This window comes from Dermochelys coriacea, chromosome 12 (assembly GCF_009764565.3).
Source record: "Dermochelys coriacea isolate rDerCor1 chromosome 12, rDerCor1.pri.v4, whole genome shotgun sequence".
NCBI lineage: Eukaryota > Metazoa > Chordata > Testudines > Dermochelyidae > Dermochelys > Dermochelys coriacea.
This window is the reverse complement of record NC_050079.1, coordinates 41229534-41246560: the sequence shown is the minus strand read 5'-3', so window position 1 is coordinate 41246560 and position 17027 is coordinate 41229534. Positions and strand designations below refer to the sequence as shown.

Genomic DNA, 17027 nt, shown 5'->3' with positions numbered 1-17027 from the left:
AACATGCTATGGTTAGTTAGCATGCTATCAAGCTGTATGTTCATGTTTGAGAGAGAAATTATTTAACAGTTCAAAGGAGGGGAAACTGAGGCAGACGTCCCAGTTCTACTGCTGGTGGAGGGGGTGTGCTCCATGTGAAGCCATCCTATAACAAACATACTGAGAACCAACCAGCAGACAACTAGGATGGTAGGAAAGAATGAGTCCATGAAGGGTGTAAGTGCTCTCTCTCAGGACTGAGCCACAGAATGAAAACATTGGAGAGAGGCTGAGAAATAGGGAATCTGAATATGCCTCGCTGTTTTGTCTGAACGACACTGAAGAGAAGCATGACCTTATGGTTAAAGCACAGTACAGAAGCCAGGAGACCTAATGGTGTTCCGAACTGCCATGCTTTGTCCAGGATTTGCAGTTCTGGAACTGAGCTCAAATGACTGCAGACTTATTTTGGGCTTGACTGTCAACGTAATAAAAAGCAGATACTAGTCAGTGAAAATTATATAGTGGCACAAAGCTTTCCTGGTTCTGACAAGCACACAGGCAGTGGTGAGGGCTTACACGCAAGATCTAACTTCCTCCCATCCTCAGAGTAGCAGCCCCCACCCACAGACCCCAAATCTTAAGTTTCAGAGTAGCAGCCGTGTTAGTCTGTATTCGCAGGATTTCTACATAGACTGCTTCCGCCGACGTGCACGAGCTGAAATTGTGGAAAAGCAGCATCGCTTACCCCATAACCTCAGCCATGCAGAACACAGTGCCATCCACAGCCTCAGAAACAACTCTGACATCATAATCAAAAAGGCTGACAAAGGAGGTGCTGTCGTCATCATGAATAGGTCGGAGTATGTACAAGAGGCTACTAGGCAGCTCTCCAACACCACTTTCTACAAGCCATTACCCTCTGATCCCACTGAGAGTTACCAAAAGAAACTACAGCATTTGCTCAAGAAACTCCCTGAAAAAGCACAAGAACAAATCCGCACAGACACACCCCTGGAGCCCCGACCCGGGGTATTCTATCTGCTACCCAAGATCCATAAACCTGGAAATCCTGGACGCCCCATCATCTCAGGCATTGGCACCCTGACAGCAGGATTGTCTGGCTATGTAGACTCCCTCCTCAGGCCCTTCGTTACCAGCACTCCCAGCTATCTTCGAGACACCACCGATTTCCTGAGGAAACTACAGTCCATTGGTGATCTTCCTAAAAACACCATCCTAGCCACTATGGATGTAGAAGCCTCTACACCAACATTCCACACAAAGATGGACTACAAGCCGTCAGGAACAGTATCCCCGATACTGTCACGGCTAACCTGGTGGCAGAACTTTGTGACTTTGTCCTGACCCATAACTATTTCACATTTGGTGACAATGTATACCTTCAAATCAGCGGCACTGCGATGGGTACCCGCATGGCCCCACAGTATGCCAACATTTTTATGGCTGACTTAGAACAACGCTTCCTCAGCTCTCGTCCCCTAATGCCCCTACTCTACTTGCGCTACATTGATGACATCTTCATCATCTGGACCCATGGAAAAGAAGCTCTTGAGGAATTCCACCATGATTTCAACAATTTCCATCCCACCATCAACCTCAGCCTGGACCAGTCCACACAAGAGATCCGCTTCCTGGACACTACAGTGCTAATAAGCGATGGTCACATAACCACCACCCTGTATCGGAAACCTACTGACCACTATTCCTACCTACATGCCTCTAGCTTTCATCCAGATCATACCACTCGATCTATTGTCTACAGCCAAGCGCTACGATATAACCGCATTTGCTCCAACCCCTCAGACAGAGACAAACACCTACAAGATCTCTATCATGCATTCCTACAACTACAATACCCACCTGCTGAAGTGAAGAAACAGATTGACAGAGCCAGAAGAGTACCCAGAAGTCACCTACTACAGGACAGGCCCAACAAAGAAAACAACAGAACGCCACTAGCCATCACCTTCAGCCCCCAACTAAAACCTCTCCAATGCATCATCAAGGATCTACAACCTATCCTGAAGGACGAGCCATCGCTCTCTCAGATCTTGGGAGATAGACCAGTCCTTGCTTACAGACAGCCCCCCAATCTGAAGCAAATACTCACCAGCAACCACACACCACACAACAGAACCACTAACCCAGGAACCTATCCTTGCAACAAAGCCCGTTGCCAACTCTGTCCACGTATCTATTCAGGGGATACCATCATAGGGCCTAATCACATCAGCCACACTATCAGAGGCTCGTTCACCTGCGCATCTACCAATGTGATATATGCCATCATGTGCCAGCAATGCCCCTCTGCCATGTACATTGGCCAAACTGGACAGTCTCTACGTAAAAGAATGAATGGACACAAATCAGACGTCAAGAATTATAACATTCAAAAACCAGTTGGAGAACACTTCAATCTCTCTGGTCACTCGATCACAGACCTAAGAGTGGCTATACTTCAACCAAAAAGCTTCAAAAACAGACTCCAACGAGAGACTGCTGAATTGGAATTAATTTGCAAACTGGATACAATTAATTTAGGCTTGAATAGAGACTGGGAATGGGTGAGTCATTACACAAAGTAAAACTATTTCCCCATGAAGAAAAGGAGTACTTGTGGCACCTTAGAGACTAACAAATTTATTAGAGCATAAGCTTTCGTGAGCTACAGCTCACTTCATGGGATGCTCTAATAAATTTGTTAGTCTCTAAGGTGCCACAAGTACTCCTTTTCTTTTTGCGAATACAGACTAACACGGCTGCTACTCTGAAACCTGTATTTCCCCATGGTATTTCTCCCTCCCACCCCACCCCCCACTGTTCCTCTGATATTCTTAGGTTTCAGAGTAGCAGCCGTGTTAGTCTGTATTCGCAAAAAGAAAAGGAGTACTTGTGGCACCTAATAAATTTGTTAGTCTCTAAGGTGCCACAAGTACTCCTTTTCTTTCTGATATTCTTGTTAACTGCTGGAATTAGCCTACCTTGCTTGTCACCATGAAAGGTTTTCCTCCTTTCCCCCCCCCTGCTGCTGGTGATGGCTTATCTTAAGTGATCACTCTCCTTACAGTGTGTATGATAAACCCATTGTTTCATGTTCTCTCTCTCTCTGTGTGTGTGTGTGTGTGTGTGTGTGTGTGTAAATCTCTCCTCTGCTTTTTCCACCAAATGCATCTGATGAAGTGAGCTGTAGCTCACGAAAGCTTATGCTCTAATAAATTTGTTAGTCTCTAAGGTGCCACAAGTACTCCTTTTCTTTTTGCAAATCTTAAGTATCAATGATCTAACACTCCCTGTCAATTACTGGCCACCAACCTACATAGATACAGTGGGATAGTGCCAGACCCCTCTCCCTTCCTGTATCATACTCTGGGGTGAGACCTGATTTCAGTTCTCAGCAATGCCTACACAGGTTGCAAGTTCCAACACACTTGCAAGAAAGCCCTACCGCAGAAGCAGAAAGTGTCGCCCAGAGGAAAAGGGAACCTGCCGAAAGCATCCATCAGCTGCTCTCAACCTCTGCCCTACATCCCCAAAGGCCATTTACAGTGCAAGACTGACAATGCTTTCTAATCTTAGCTAACCTGTTACTTCTGTGTATATTTAGTGACTCAGTGCCACAAGAAACTGTCACAGTTAATCAGAACTGTAAGCAGCAGCTAAACATGTGAGGAGCTGCCCACAGTACACGAATCATTCAAACGCTATCTAAAGGTGCATGAGTATTTCACCTGCAGGGCAAGAATAACCTCATCACATTCAAGACTGTACAGGCAGAGAGGAAAGTGTACTGATAAGCTAATCTTCCAGCTGTTTCGGAAGGGTTGCTCTTCCAGTCATCAATTATGAGAAGCAAATATGGTATTTCTTCTCTTGCTCTTATTCCAGCCAGCAAGAGAAGTGGGGACAGAGACTGGGGTTTGGGAATTTTTCAGGAGTCAGTCTTAACCATGAGCCAGTCTTAACCACTCCAGACTGCTTTCATCTCAGATTTCTGCTGCACTGCAGAGGAGGTTCAGAGACAGAGGTAACTAACTGTATGGTCCTGTAGCGGGGCAGATGCCCCACTCTGATAAGCAGGGGTTAAAAGCAGCCAAGCTAAGCTGATTGGGGAAGCAGCCACAGCTGTGGCCAGTTCTATTAGGCCCAGCTGGCCCTGATAAGAGGGCTGTGGGCCAGAAACTGGAGGAGTCTCACTCTAGCCCTGGAGTAGGAAGGGCTAGCTGCCTGAGAGGAAGGTATCTGAAGTGGAGCAGTGCTGGGGAAGGGCAAGGGAGCTGGGGAGCTCCAGCCTGGTAAACCCTCAAGCTGCAGGCCTACCAAAGGTAGGCAGCCCAAGGATAGGCAAAGGCAGCAGGTCCTAACCCCTTGCCAATGATGAGTGGCCATTACAGGCTGCAGTCGCCCCAGTGAGCAGGGGCTAGATGATGACTGGTAGTAGCCACTGAGGCAAGGTGGGGATAGAGGGTTGGGGCTTCCCCTGGGAAGGGGACCCAGAGTGTGGGAGCACTGCCAGGGGACAGGACCCCAGGTAAAGGAGCACCGGGGTCAGGGAGGAACACAGGGGCCAGGGGCAGGCGAGACACCGGCCAAATGGCAGCGTTCCATATGCTGGAGAGCTAATTCCTGAGATGACCAGCAGCAAGCACCGCGCCGGTGAGTCATCGCTTCGCTACGGGTCCGCAGGGGTCCTTTTCCTCCATACTTGTGTCTCTTAAGCAATACATTGTTTCTCTCTCTAAGAATCTAATTAGTCATGTCCCTAAGACTTTCCTTCCAAAGGAACAATGCTACCTTATGCACCCAACCCAGCAATACACAAGAAAGATCTGTCTGCTGAGGAGAGAGACCTGGGTCAGAGATGGAAACAATGCACATCTATGAGACTGACGAGGATGCATGGCCTGGTTCCCCATCTGGCTCAACCATACTAGATTTGTGCGTTTAAGATTTGGAAGGATTAGATGCCGAAAGGTAGAGTTCTAAGGTCTTATTCAAGATTCTATTGCAGATACACCCGAAAAGACTGTTGCAGGCAAGTGACAACTCTGTCACACGTCAGCCTTGTCTACACTGGAAAAGTATAGATATACTGGTAGAGCTACCCCAGCAAACCCTCCTAGTGGGGGGACAGTTTATTCTGCCAAGAATGCTTTTGCTAGTTGTGATGAAATGGGAATTTTCTGTAATATTTTTATGAACCCTTATGTGTGTCTCAGTGTCCCCCTGTACTTAACATTGCTACCAAGTAGGTGAAAAAGGGGTAAGTCTGCTGTTGGGGCAACTAGAAGGCATGAGGTGTGTGCGCCACCCCGCTGTCTGGGTGAAATGAATGAGTCATTAAAGACCTGGTTGAAACCAACCCAAATGAACAGAGGATCTACAGAGACAATGAGAAACCCCCCCACCCCCCACTGACTAAGCAATCAACGCTTAACAGTGGGAAGCACTCAGAGGTGGAGTATGTGAATTCAGCATGGCTCTGCCTGAAAACGGGCAGGCAGGGATAAAGAGTTCACTTCTGGAAGAGGCTGGACTGCTCTCCCCTGGGACTGACAAAGGGTCAGAGAGCGTCAGAAATGGGGTCACAGCAGCTTGGATGGCGGATGGCACTATCTTGGCCAGACAGACTATGTCTTAATCTTTATTTCTCTATGCTAACCTGAGGACTTCCAGTGCTGCATTCCAGGTGACTAATAAACCCTGTTCTGTCTGGGAAAGTTTGCCTGGTGTCACTGCCAACAGCTGCCAAGGCCCATTATACTTTTATAGTCTTCAGGGACTCTACCAGGTGTCTGTTAGTTGGATGCACAGGGCAGAGCTCACAGCATGAAGCAGGAGCCTAGAGGCTCAAGTCTAGGCACTGGTGGGACCAAATGGCCAGCCCTGAAGGAAAGAGTGGGACCCACTGAAGGGGTTCCTCCAAGAGCTGGGGTGTAGCACAGATCTTGTGGAAACATGACATGGAGTACAATTTGTACCCGTTCCCCAAGCAGAACAAGCAACACTGGCATAACTTAAGTGTAGACCAAGCCTGAGAAATGGAAATTTTGGTAACAGCTGTGGTTGCAGACCTGGTGACTGCAAGAGACGGTGTGCGCGTGTAACATCTCCCCGGGGGGCCAGTCCAGGGGCCTCGCACTCATCCTATGGCAAGCGCTGAATCCCATTTTAAATTCTGGCCCAAAGTGTCAGTCTTGTGCAGCACATGCCTGTCCATCCACAGGGGCACCCCAGCAATGCCCCAGAGATCCAGGGGAGACTCTGGTCTTTATGTAGCAATGACATGTTGAGCTATTGTCATTACATGTTTTGTCTGGAACCCAACTGTCTTATTCGGCAGCCCGTAGGGAAATCTGCTCCCCCACAGGATCACCATTATTTCTTCACTTTGTTTCCCTTCCTCATCTCTCTCTTAAACTGTGTCTGTTTTTCTTTCTGCACATCCTTGTCTGCAGCAACTCCCCGTGGCCACCTTCTTCCCCATTCCATGCACTACAGTGATCGTTAATTGAATAGTTAATGGTTACATTAAAGTGTCATCACTGGGCTCCATAGTTAACATATAGAGGAGATTCATAGGGCTTTGGGGAGTTCAGACCTCTCAGAGCCATTGATTCAGGCTGTCTGCAGTCAAGCAATCACTACTACACTGGTTACACTTAGGTCACATTTTGGAAGGGTTTTTATCAACCCTGAGAGCCAGAAACAACAGTAATTTTTTTTTAATAATAATAATGAAAGCTTGTATTGTGAATGTGTCATTTGGGCCTCATGTCTGATATTATTCTAGTCACACCTACAAGGCTAGAGATCAGTTAGTGGTAATAGATGACCATCATTCCCAACGGTTATGCTATGTGGCATCCCTCAAGCATCCCCCCATCTATCAGTGGTTTTATTGAGATAGTATTTACCACTTAGTAATGGGGGCACTAAAATAACCTTCCCAGGTACCCCAATACGAGATTTCCTGGAGTGCCGAATAAGATCTCACTACATGATCTCTCTTCCTGTGTGTGTCCTCTTATTGCAGGGACTCTGTCTAAGGTAGAAAGCAAAGTCAGGAATCTTGACACTATTTTCGGCAGCCATTTCCATGAACAGAATGCATGGGCAAGCTATTAACTTCTCTTCACATGCACAGGTTTCTTAGGAAGAGATTTTATTTTCCCCACCATGACCTCCCAGCAGCAAATATACCAGGAAGATGGGTATACCCATCTTGATTACAACAATTCCCTCAGAAGGGCTGCTCCAGCACTTGCAGCTACTTTAGAGTGCAGCTGTGCAATTCCTTGCTGGATTCAGCAACTAATCCCATCCCTGCCACGGAGCCCCCTTTAAAAGTGTAAAGCAGCACTACCCAAGAGTTTGGAACAGACTGAAGAATGGAAACCACAGGGGGATTGTTTGGATAGGTAGCACGCAATAGGATTGGAGTCCGGATACCACAGCTTTTCTTTGCAAGTAGCTCTTTATTTGTTCATTGTCCATAAAGCATGTTGGTACAGCTTTATGCCAGATCACCTTGCAATTCTTTATAAGCAGCTAAACAAACATCTGTGTTCCTCTAGAAATGACAGGTTTCCCCTTTAAGGAGAGCCCAGGTATTATCATCATGTGGTGGGATGGCTTATGCTTTCATAGTTGGAGAACCAAACAGCTCAGGAGAGTTTCTGGTGTCAGACTCCCAGTTCCAAATGTGCATGCTATGCACCATGGACCAAGAGGCACTTCAGCCTAGTCTACACTACAAAGCTATGTTGACCTAATGTCTATAGCTACATTTGTCTCTCACTGAGGTAGCCTCCCTGCTACATCAAAACAGTAATACCATCTCCCCACATGACATAAGGCCACTGAACTGTGTGTGTCACCTCCAACAGTCCCCCAGCAGTTGTCCCACAATGCTACTCTCCCTGGGACAGTAGCTGCTCCGGTCACAATTTTGGAATCCACTGCCCACAGGTCACAGCTACCAGAAGCCTGCCCCCACCCTTCCCTTTAAAATAACCTGTGTATTTCAGGAATGCCTTTCCCTGGTGGCCCAGTTTGGGGAGCACACCTATTAGCCAACCTTTGTAAAAAAATCTAAGAGTGACCTGTGCTCTGTTAACAGCTGCATGCACTGACTAGCACTGAGGTCACCGACCCCACATCCTGTGCTACTTCCCTTCATTCTGATGGAGAAGCCTTGTACCATGCCAGTGACAGCAATGAATTGTTTGCCCACTCAGCTGAAGGAAAGGTATTTACCACTGTGAATTCTAACACAGCTACCAACACACTTTCGTGGACTGTCTAGATTAGCATTTATGATCATGTTAGTTAACGCAAGTTAACTGGCTATCAATTGCCTTGAGTTACAACATAACCAAAGCTCTAGTGTAGACAAAGCCAAAGAGATGTTAGCGTCAGGAGGCCTGCGATCCCAGTAGAAAATCCATATGGATCCAAACTCTGACTGGGAGGCATAAAGCCTGGATTTCACAGCCACTGGCTCTCTGGTTTCCAGGGAATTCTTTCCTGCCTTGCCTCTGACTTTCTTGGGAATGTGCAGTGTTTGAAGATGAGAAACTCACTAAATCCACAGCACATCCTCAGCAGGGGAATATAATCAATGGCTTAATTGGTAAAGAAACTAAATAAACAAGCCAAACCTTTCAGCTGACATATGCTAGCAGTTCACAGATAGGAGCATGGGTGGAACACAAAGGACTCATACATATCACAAAACAAATGTTAGACAACCGTAGTGGGAAAGATGCCCTCCGGTATGGCTTACCAGGGAAGGGGGTTTGCCTCATCTGAACAGGGAAACATACAGCACCTGCGCCTCCATGTGTATTAGTCACACCCGAGTGAGTGGCAGGAATCATGAGCTACTAGTTCTATTAGACCAAAAATCTGTTCCCCACTTCCAGACAATTGCACAACCCCCTTTTCAACCATGAGATGGTGCTGGTAACAGCTCCCAGGCAGAACCTGAAGCCATGTAAAATGTTTGCTTTTCCTTTTGTTCTAAAAGCCAATCTTTCCCAGCAAGACCCGTTCCGGGAACAGCTGGGCAAAAGATGCAAGGACAGTTGTGTTCTCCTGGCTTAAATGTGTTGGAATTCAATCACTGCTCGTTCATTTCCCTTTGCAGTCATGATGATTTGATCTCCAACTTCAGTTCAGTGAAGCACCTTTGTTGTACTCTGGCAGCCCAGAGAAAGCTGTACAGCCCAAGCCACAGAGGACACAAAGACAGACCCAGTTGTGAAGAACTTGACAGAACTGGGTACCTTTCCACCTTTCGGACTACAATGGCCTCTCAGACACTCACAGAAACTGCTCAGAGAGACACCCCCACAAATTGGCCTAAAGACAGCAGGATGCTGCTGGGAACAAGGCCCTCCCTGACATTACAATAGGGGTTTCAGTACAAATGAATATAAGAAGAGTGAAGAGGTGCAGATGGCACAAACAGGAAATTGCTTTTTTCCTTACCATGCTGCAGACAAGTGACCAGTGCCTGTGTGATTCTGCAGCTAGAGAGGAAGAAAGAGAAGCTAACCCCTCACTGTTAGCAGGTGATCCAGAGACTAGGGTGTTTACTACTGCTGGCAAGGAGGAGACAACAGATTGGGCAGAGAAGTTTCCTACCTAGGCCAGTCTAAACACAATTCTCCTCAGAGGTGTCTTATATACCACAGCAGTATTGTTCTGCCAAGTGCAGTTCACACATTAATCCTCAAGGAGCCCAGAAAGTAGGAAATATCCCTATTTTGAGACAGGGAAACAGCCACAGAGGTGAAGGTCACAGAATATGAGAGTGGCATAGCCGGAATTGGAACTCAGCAGTTCCTGGCGCCCGATCCTATGTTCAGATCTTGCCCCACCTATCTCACCCAGGCAGTGATCATTGTGCTACTCTCTTGGTAGTTGTCTTGGCTCAGACACTTCTCGGAACTGAAAGGAGTGAAGGGCTCTGCATGACAGACACAGTGTGCACGTTTAACCAGCAAATCCTTAGAAAAATAACAGACACCAAACTCAGGCAACTTGGGCACTGCACTCACCTTGAATAGCAGAAAGGTACACAAAGGAGTCCTCATGTTCCATATTTTCCAAGAAAACCTGGAGGACAAAGCACACCAGTTACCTTCCTAGAGGTGTGAGACCCATGTTCTAACCTAAGGCAGCTCCAGTCCCACACACTTGGGGGTGTTATCCATACTTCCCCATTTCTCTGAGCTGACTGTACCCCTCTGAGTGAAGCCTCTGTACCTTGTGGTCAAGCTGGAGTTGCAAGGAAGGCCCTGTGTGATCTGTGGGGAAGCAGCTTTTCTCTCCATCTTGTAGGCAAGTCTGGAGCAACAAGAAATTTTGAAATTCTAAACTTTTGACAGCAACTAGCTGTTCCACTGCCTCCTGACCCCAACACACACCTCTGCAGCCAGCAGTGAGGGACCAGTACGTTGTCTGGATGCTTCTGCCAGCAGTGAAATAGTAAATGCTGACAATTTAATTCATCACACCTAGTCTTGAGAGTTAGCACCCCGCTGAGATGAATGAGGACATTTACACCTCTCAGAGGTGTCATATGGGTGGATTCCCACAGCATCATGGACTGCACGTGATCCTAGTTAAAGGGTTTGAGCCTGGGTCATGGTTGCCATAAATGTAACACTGATTCATGAAATCTGCCAATGAGACACTGACTCCTCAGCTGCCCATCACTACAGCAGAGACTTCCAGCTGCGGGGTGGGGAGTGGCTCAGGAATCGCCTCTGAGCCCTGCAATGCATGTAGGACAATTTGTTTCCTTAGCTATTCACAGGGAGGATGTGAGGTTTTCACTTACAGAGTTCCATAGGCATTTTCCTGCTTTAACTCTGGTTCCTCTCCTTTAACCCCAGAGAAAAATGGAAGTGACCTCTACTCCTCCCTGAACCCAGGAATAAGGGGCAGAGGTGGGGCATGAGAGGCCAACATGGGAATAGTGCCTGGGGACATTAGCCATGCTGGGCCAGAGGAACCTTGTTAATCTCATGTTAGCAGGGGCAATAACTGGGTCTACCAAATCGTCACCTTTACCGCTTCATGGAGCGGGGAGGAGAGAGAACAAATCCCAACAGTTCAGAGGGAACACAGTAAGAGTTCCTGGGGCCACGAGTAGGACAAAGGCTGAGCTCTTTAGGAAAAAACTGCCAACCAGGGGCCTGCGTGCTCTTCCCAGACATGTGTACGACCAGCCTGAGTCACTCCCCCAGTGCCCACATTGTCCCAGGTGTGTTGTCATGTAATAAGTGTGAAGACAAGCCTGTAAGTGTGACACTAGGTTGAGTGTGGCATAGTGTCAGAAGGGAATCAGCACATTAAACAAACATGATCTGCAAGCAAGCTTTAGTCCTGAGTTCTGCCTACCTTGAGGAGTTTCTCCTGAGCCTTTAGTCCGTCTGGATCCCTCTGCTCTAACAAACGGGAAAGATGCCGCAGGGCAGCTGCTCGTACTGGGATTTCTGGGTCATAGGCTGATAAGAGGAGCTCCTGAAGCTGTTGTCGGGTGTGGTCTGCTGTAGGAGTCCCAACAGGGCACTCTTTCTGCACGGTGGATTCCCCATTCTTTCCTTTAGGACTAGGGTTACTGGCCAGGCTGCTGTTTGTGTGACTGCAATTTTCATTACTCTGTGGCTGTCCCAGGCTGAGCCCGGCTGCTTTGTCCTCAGGTCTTTCTGTGGGGTTTGTGTGGGTCTGTCCTCCCGATCTGCTTGACCCTATTTTTTTCCCCAGTGTGCTCTGGGCAGCAGTGCCAACAGTTTGGGTGGAAAAGGCTCCATGAGTGCAGATGGTGATGCGCAGATCAGCTGCAAGCTCCTGGATGACAGGTTCAAGATGAATGCGGGAGATCTCCTCCAACAGGGGCACCAACTGCTTTAGGATGGCAAAGTCACCCGATTTCAGCTGAAAGAAAAACACAGCTGTCACTGGCATGGCCTAAAATGAGAGATGCACACACGGAGTTACAGCAGCTCCTGAGAACACGCCCTTGGGCTGAGGGGCCCAGGAGAGAGCGTGGTGGGAGACAGTCTGATGGAGCTGAATCTAATAAGAAACCTCAGTAACTGCACAGCATGGATGTGAGCCTGATGGATCAGATAATAGTGTGCCCCAAACTGGGAAGTGTGACCGTTGGGTGGGATGGGACAGCAGCTTTTCACATTGCCCTACCATCCTCACATGGGGATGTGGCTACAGGAGGTCCAGAACACCTCATCCTTGTCTGGTCATGCAGCGTTTCAGACACAGTGATTTTGCATATGCTGAAAGCGACCGGCAGTAAGTAGTCTGACTGGTTTCTGTAAAGCCTCACTGGCTCCTTCTCCTGCGCATCCTCTTGCCACAGTCTGCTTGCAGTGCAGTTCAGCCACACGGCACTAGCTGTGCTGAGCGGGCGGGACAGGGATGACTCCTCCCGAGAGGCATTTACTCAGGCCTCACATTCGCTGTAGCATGTACAAAAAGGAACATGAAATGTGCAGGTGCAGTTGTGTGAGCAGTCACTTGACTAGCTGCACACACAGATCACATGTAAAAGTGTGCACAGGTAATTGCACATGACCATCGCAACACACTGCAAGGCCCTGTCTTCAACCTATGCTTCTGAGGACGGAGAAAGACGAGGGCTGGTTTCATGAGTGCAGATGGCGATGTGCAGATTGGCAGCACAGTCCAGGTGTAGGGTGAATGCAAGTGATCTCCTGCACTTGTGCTAAGAGGGTATTTGTTTATGGTTTGAGTTAATCTTTGGTTATTTTTTTTCTTGCCTAGAGGCGAGGAGCAGCTGCTGGTTCAACTTTTATGTGACTATTTTATGACAAAGGTGTCCAGATCCCAGGATTAGGAGCCTTTTATGTACGTTGTAAATCGAAACAAGTGATTGCCTTGCCCTCAGTATCTGCTAGGAGTCATGTGCAGGGAACCAATGTGCCTGCTGAGGCTAGGCAATGAGCCTGATCATTTGACAGTTCTTGAAAGCACAGCAAGTGTGTCACCTGCCCCTGAAGCCGATTCCAGAGATGAACATGAACTGGGACACAAAGCACTTTCACAGACTGTAGATTCCCAGAGCATAAGGCCAAAAGGCACCACTGTGATCATCTCACCTGACCTCCTGTATAACACCAGACCATGGCTTCCCTGCATTAATCCCTGTTTGAACTAAAGCGTATCGTTTAGAAAAAGATTCGATCTTGATTTAAAATCGGCTTCCCAGTGGATAGCTTTTACTTGTTAAATGACATTGATAGGGTGAAAGTGCTGGGTTATTAGGAAATACACTTGAGAATAACAACATTTCCCCACTTTGGACCAATTGCCTTTGCGGTAGCCAACACCTCAATAAATCCATTGAATGGAACTCAACAAAGGGTGAAGATGCTACTTTAGGGAGAAAATTGTTCTGCGCGTGACAAAATAAACCAAAGTGGCAATTTCCTGGATTTAGCACACAGCACTGTAAAGCCTAAAAGAAACTCGGAAAGGAGAAGACTTTGGAGGGCGGGAGCAGGCAGCAAAAGTCTTATATCGATCCCAAAGGATTGCATCACATCTCCCAGGATGGGCCAATCCCCTGTCTCCACCACCAGAGCCAATCCCAGTGCTGCCTCTAGTCTGTCCAGGAGATGTCTGCTTGGCCCTAAAATCCTACTATCAGGTCAGGGATCTTCAAGAGACTCAAGAAACCGATTACTCCTCAGGAGAGGAAACGTGCCCTTCCAAGACGCGTGATTGCACACCCTAATCAACAAGCTAGTAGGAGACAGACCATCTCCAGATCTCCCAAAGAGCCTCTTGCAGCAGAGCCCATATGCTCGGAATGCCTGTTTGGCAACAGTAATGTTTGAGCTTTAAGACTGACCGGATGAATCAGGCTCCACAGCCCCCTTTGGAGATGGGAAAATAAATATTATCCACTTTCTTCTGGCTGGGAAACTGAGCTCCTGTGCAGTCAGGTCTCGCCCACACCACGCAACAAGAGAACACAGAAATCCAAACTCCCAGTCCCGCCACTGAAATCATGAGACCTTAACGCCTTCTGAATAAGGCTCCATTGTCAATGCCTGGTATTTTAGCATCTCATGTGCTGGGGAGACTCGGGGAGCAGGGCTCTCACTCCTACTTTGGTTTTCACTCTCTGCTGCACCAATGACGTCCTTTCCTATTTGACAAATATTTTCTCTCCAGGTTGCAATGATTAAGGTGCATTTTTCATTTACTTCCTTGTTTAACGAGCAGCACTGATTGACCTGCCTAGCTCTGGCAAAGTGCCAGCAGGGGGAGCACAAGAGCTACAACCTCAGAAAGGATATGTGCAGGGCAGGGGCAGGGAGGCATGAGAGAACCACAGGGTTCAGCAACACAAGGGTAGATTACAAAGCTGTCCTCTGTACGCTCCCCCCAGGCCCTATTTTACAGTGGGAATGCACTGTGCCCAAGCTACTCAAGAGTGTCACTGGGTAGAAGTTCCCTCTGAAGCTGTAGCAATGTGTCATGGATCTGCAAGAGGCATTGCGGGGTTTTGCTAGCAGCATGTATCAGGACGTGGCGGAGGATGGAAAGAAGTTCCTGCACTGCATTTCAAAAATCAGAGAGACAAGGTGAATCAGGTGATATATTTTACTAGCCCAACTTTTGCTGGTGAGAGACAAGCATACAAGCTTATTCAGAGCTCGAAAGCTTGCCCCCCCTCTCCAACAGAAGTTGGTCTAATAAAAGATATTACCTTACCCACACTGTCTCTCTAATATTCTGGGACCGACACAGTTTCAAAATTCAATCATTAGATCTGGGAAAGCAAAGACTTGAGTAGTGAAGCTGATGGTTTGCCAGTGGTTTCAGGAGATTTTTTTGCACAATTGTGCAAAACACTTAATTGAAAACCAAGATAAATATCCTCTGCGATTGCCATTTGAGACAATACACTTAGCCCTGCGTGGATACAAAATTTACAAAAATGGTCTGTGAATACAGATATTCACAGATATAAAGCGGATATCTGTAGATTTGCAGGGCTCTAAATGTTAACCTAAATGTCTGCTGTCAACCACCATCTGCCCTGGGAAACCTCTCTCGTTCAATTAACTTGGACACATTAAGTTGCTTCCATTAACAATGGATAACGAGCTGATATGAACTAGTAAGAATCAGGTCTGGCTTAGGAGTGGGGCCATGTACAAGTGTGGAGCCCTGCTCTGCTACCTCATCCCTGTGGGTCAAGGGCACTGACCTACAGTGCACATTCTCTGTGTTGCTCTGCCAGAGAGAGGCAGGTAAGGGGCAGTTGATCAATGAGAAGACCCCAAAAGGAAAGCAGAAGTCTAGGTGAAAAAGCAAAACAGAAAGGGCAGAGTCAGTTTCTGCTCTGAATTTACACGGTGTTTGGCTGTTTTAGCTCATAGCTAGTGGGAGGGACAATGGCCCTCAGTGCTCTAGGCCCCCCTACAACCAGAAGGGAAATAAATAAATCGTGGCACATGCCCACCTTATGCGAGTGGAACTCCCAGGCAGTGGTTTAGAGGAAGGTAAAACCTTGCTAGGCCCTGGACAAAATTCCTTCCCAACTTCACATTTAGCTGTCAGTTTAACCCCATGCATGCAACCAAAAAGTCAATATTAACACCCAGTCCTACTACTTATTCTTAGTGTACACACAACATGCCTCAGGTGGCACATGACCAGGATTCATCACCAAATTTGGTCCACTGGTTGGATCATTAGCTTCCCCCGTCTGGGCTGGGCACTGATGGGGAGTGTGACATGAACACTGATCCATGCCCCCACCCCAGTCCCACTGACAACCTAAAATGCTGGGATTTGGCAGAGTGGAGAATTGACTGTCTTACTTCCTCTTGTGCACATGTATCATGATACAGTCATTAACCACATGATCACGGCTACTGCTCAACATACATAGTGTCAGACAAGATTCCCGAGGCTTTACGCATGTGACACCAAGCACCACTTTTTCACACTTACACTAACTTCACTGCCCAGGCAATTCAGTTTTCACTGAAAGGGTCTCCTCTCCTGTTAGTTATTCTAGTAATTTAGTGAGCAAATAGAGACAACAAATTCCCTTTTCCATCAGCAGGTCAGCCTTCCTTTGGTATAATTCGGGAATGAGGCAGTTGACCAGAAAGTGAATTTAGCTGCAAACTTAGGTGCTCAGAAAATGTTCACTATTATTCCCATGCCTGCTTAATAGGTGGAAGGATGTCCTATAAGTTTCATTTATTGTGTACTTTTCATGTAAGTGACTTTCAGGGACTGACAGGCATATACAGAGTAATGCACTTACAAGATGCTACACGTGAGCATCTCAGACTAAAAACATGAATATTTAAGGAATACAATGTGATCATGTAGAGACTCAGATCACACACACCTGCTGGTAGAGTCAGGGTTCTGCATGAAACTAACTGCACTTCATGACTTGTGAGCACTCAGCTGCGCAGAGTTTTTTGTATGCCATTTCCTATATTTATTTACTTTATTTATATATTTATATATATATATATTTATATATATATTTATATATTTAGAGAAAAAACACACCTCAGCAGCAGGTTGATTCTCCGGGACTTGGAAGCTGCTGGCATGCAAAGTACATGTAAACTCCATAATCTGGAACTAAGTGGCAAAATATCACCAGAACAACCTGCCCTCTGGACCCTAGGAGTCCCAAGACAGGGCCCTATTCTCCCTTATGCTTTAAGAGTTGTGTAGCTAGGGAAAACATTTTCTGTCTTCCCCAGAAGCAGAGCTCCTAAGGTGCGTCCCAGAGGGGCTCCCTTCTGTGCACCTTACAAGGTGCATGCAGGATCACTATCCTCTTCATACTTTAGAAGATTTACAGAACTAAACTAAAGGAAAAGTAAAAAGAAAAAGAGTACTTGTGGCACCTTAGAGACTAACAAGTTTATTAGAGCATAAGCTTTCGTGAGCTACAGCTCACTTCATCGGATGCATTTGGTGGA

General features: G+C 47.1%; 1 protein-coding gene across 4 annotated transcripts in view; it reads right to left on the bottom strand.

Moving 5' to 3' along the window:
• The window catches only part of TANGO6 (transport and golgi organization 6 homolog), a 95896-nt gene that overhangs the window by 38890 nt on the left and 39979 nt on the right, over positions 1-17027 (bottom strand). For 3 of the 4 annotated variants that reach the window (XM_038368313.2, XM_043495295.1, XM_043495294.1), the window contains 2 exons: positions 11416-11952; positions 10068-10125 (listed from right to left, as the gene is read on the bottom strand). In XM_038368313.2, coding sequence (XP_038224241.1) covers positions 10068-10125; positions 11416-11952 — 595 coding nt within the window. Of the gene's footprint in view, positions 1-10067; positions 10126-10275; positions 10357-11415; positions 11953-17027 lie in introns of all 4 variants that reach the window. The other variant, XM_038368312.2, reaches the window with a different exon arrangement.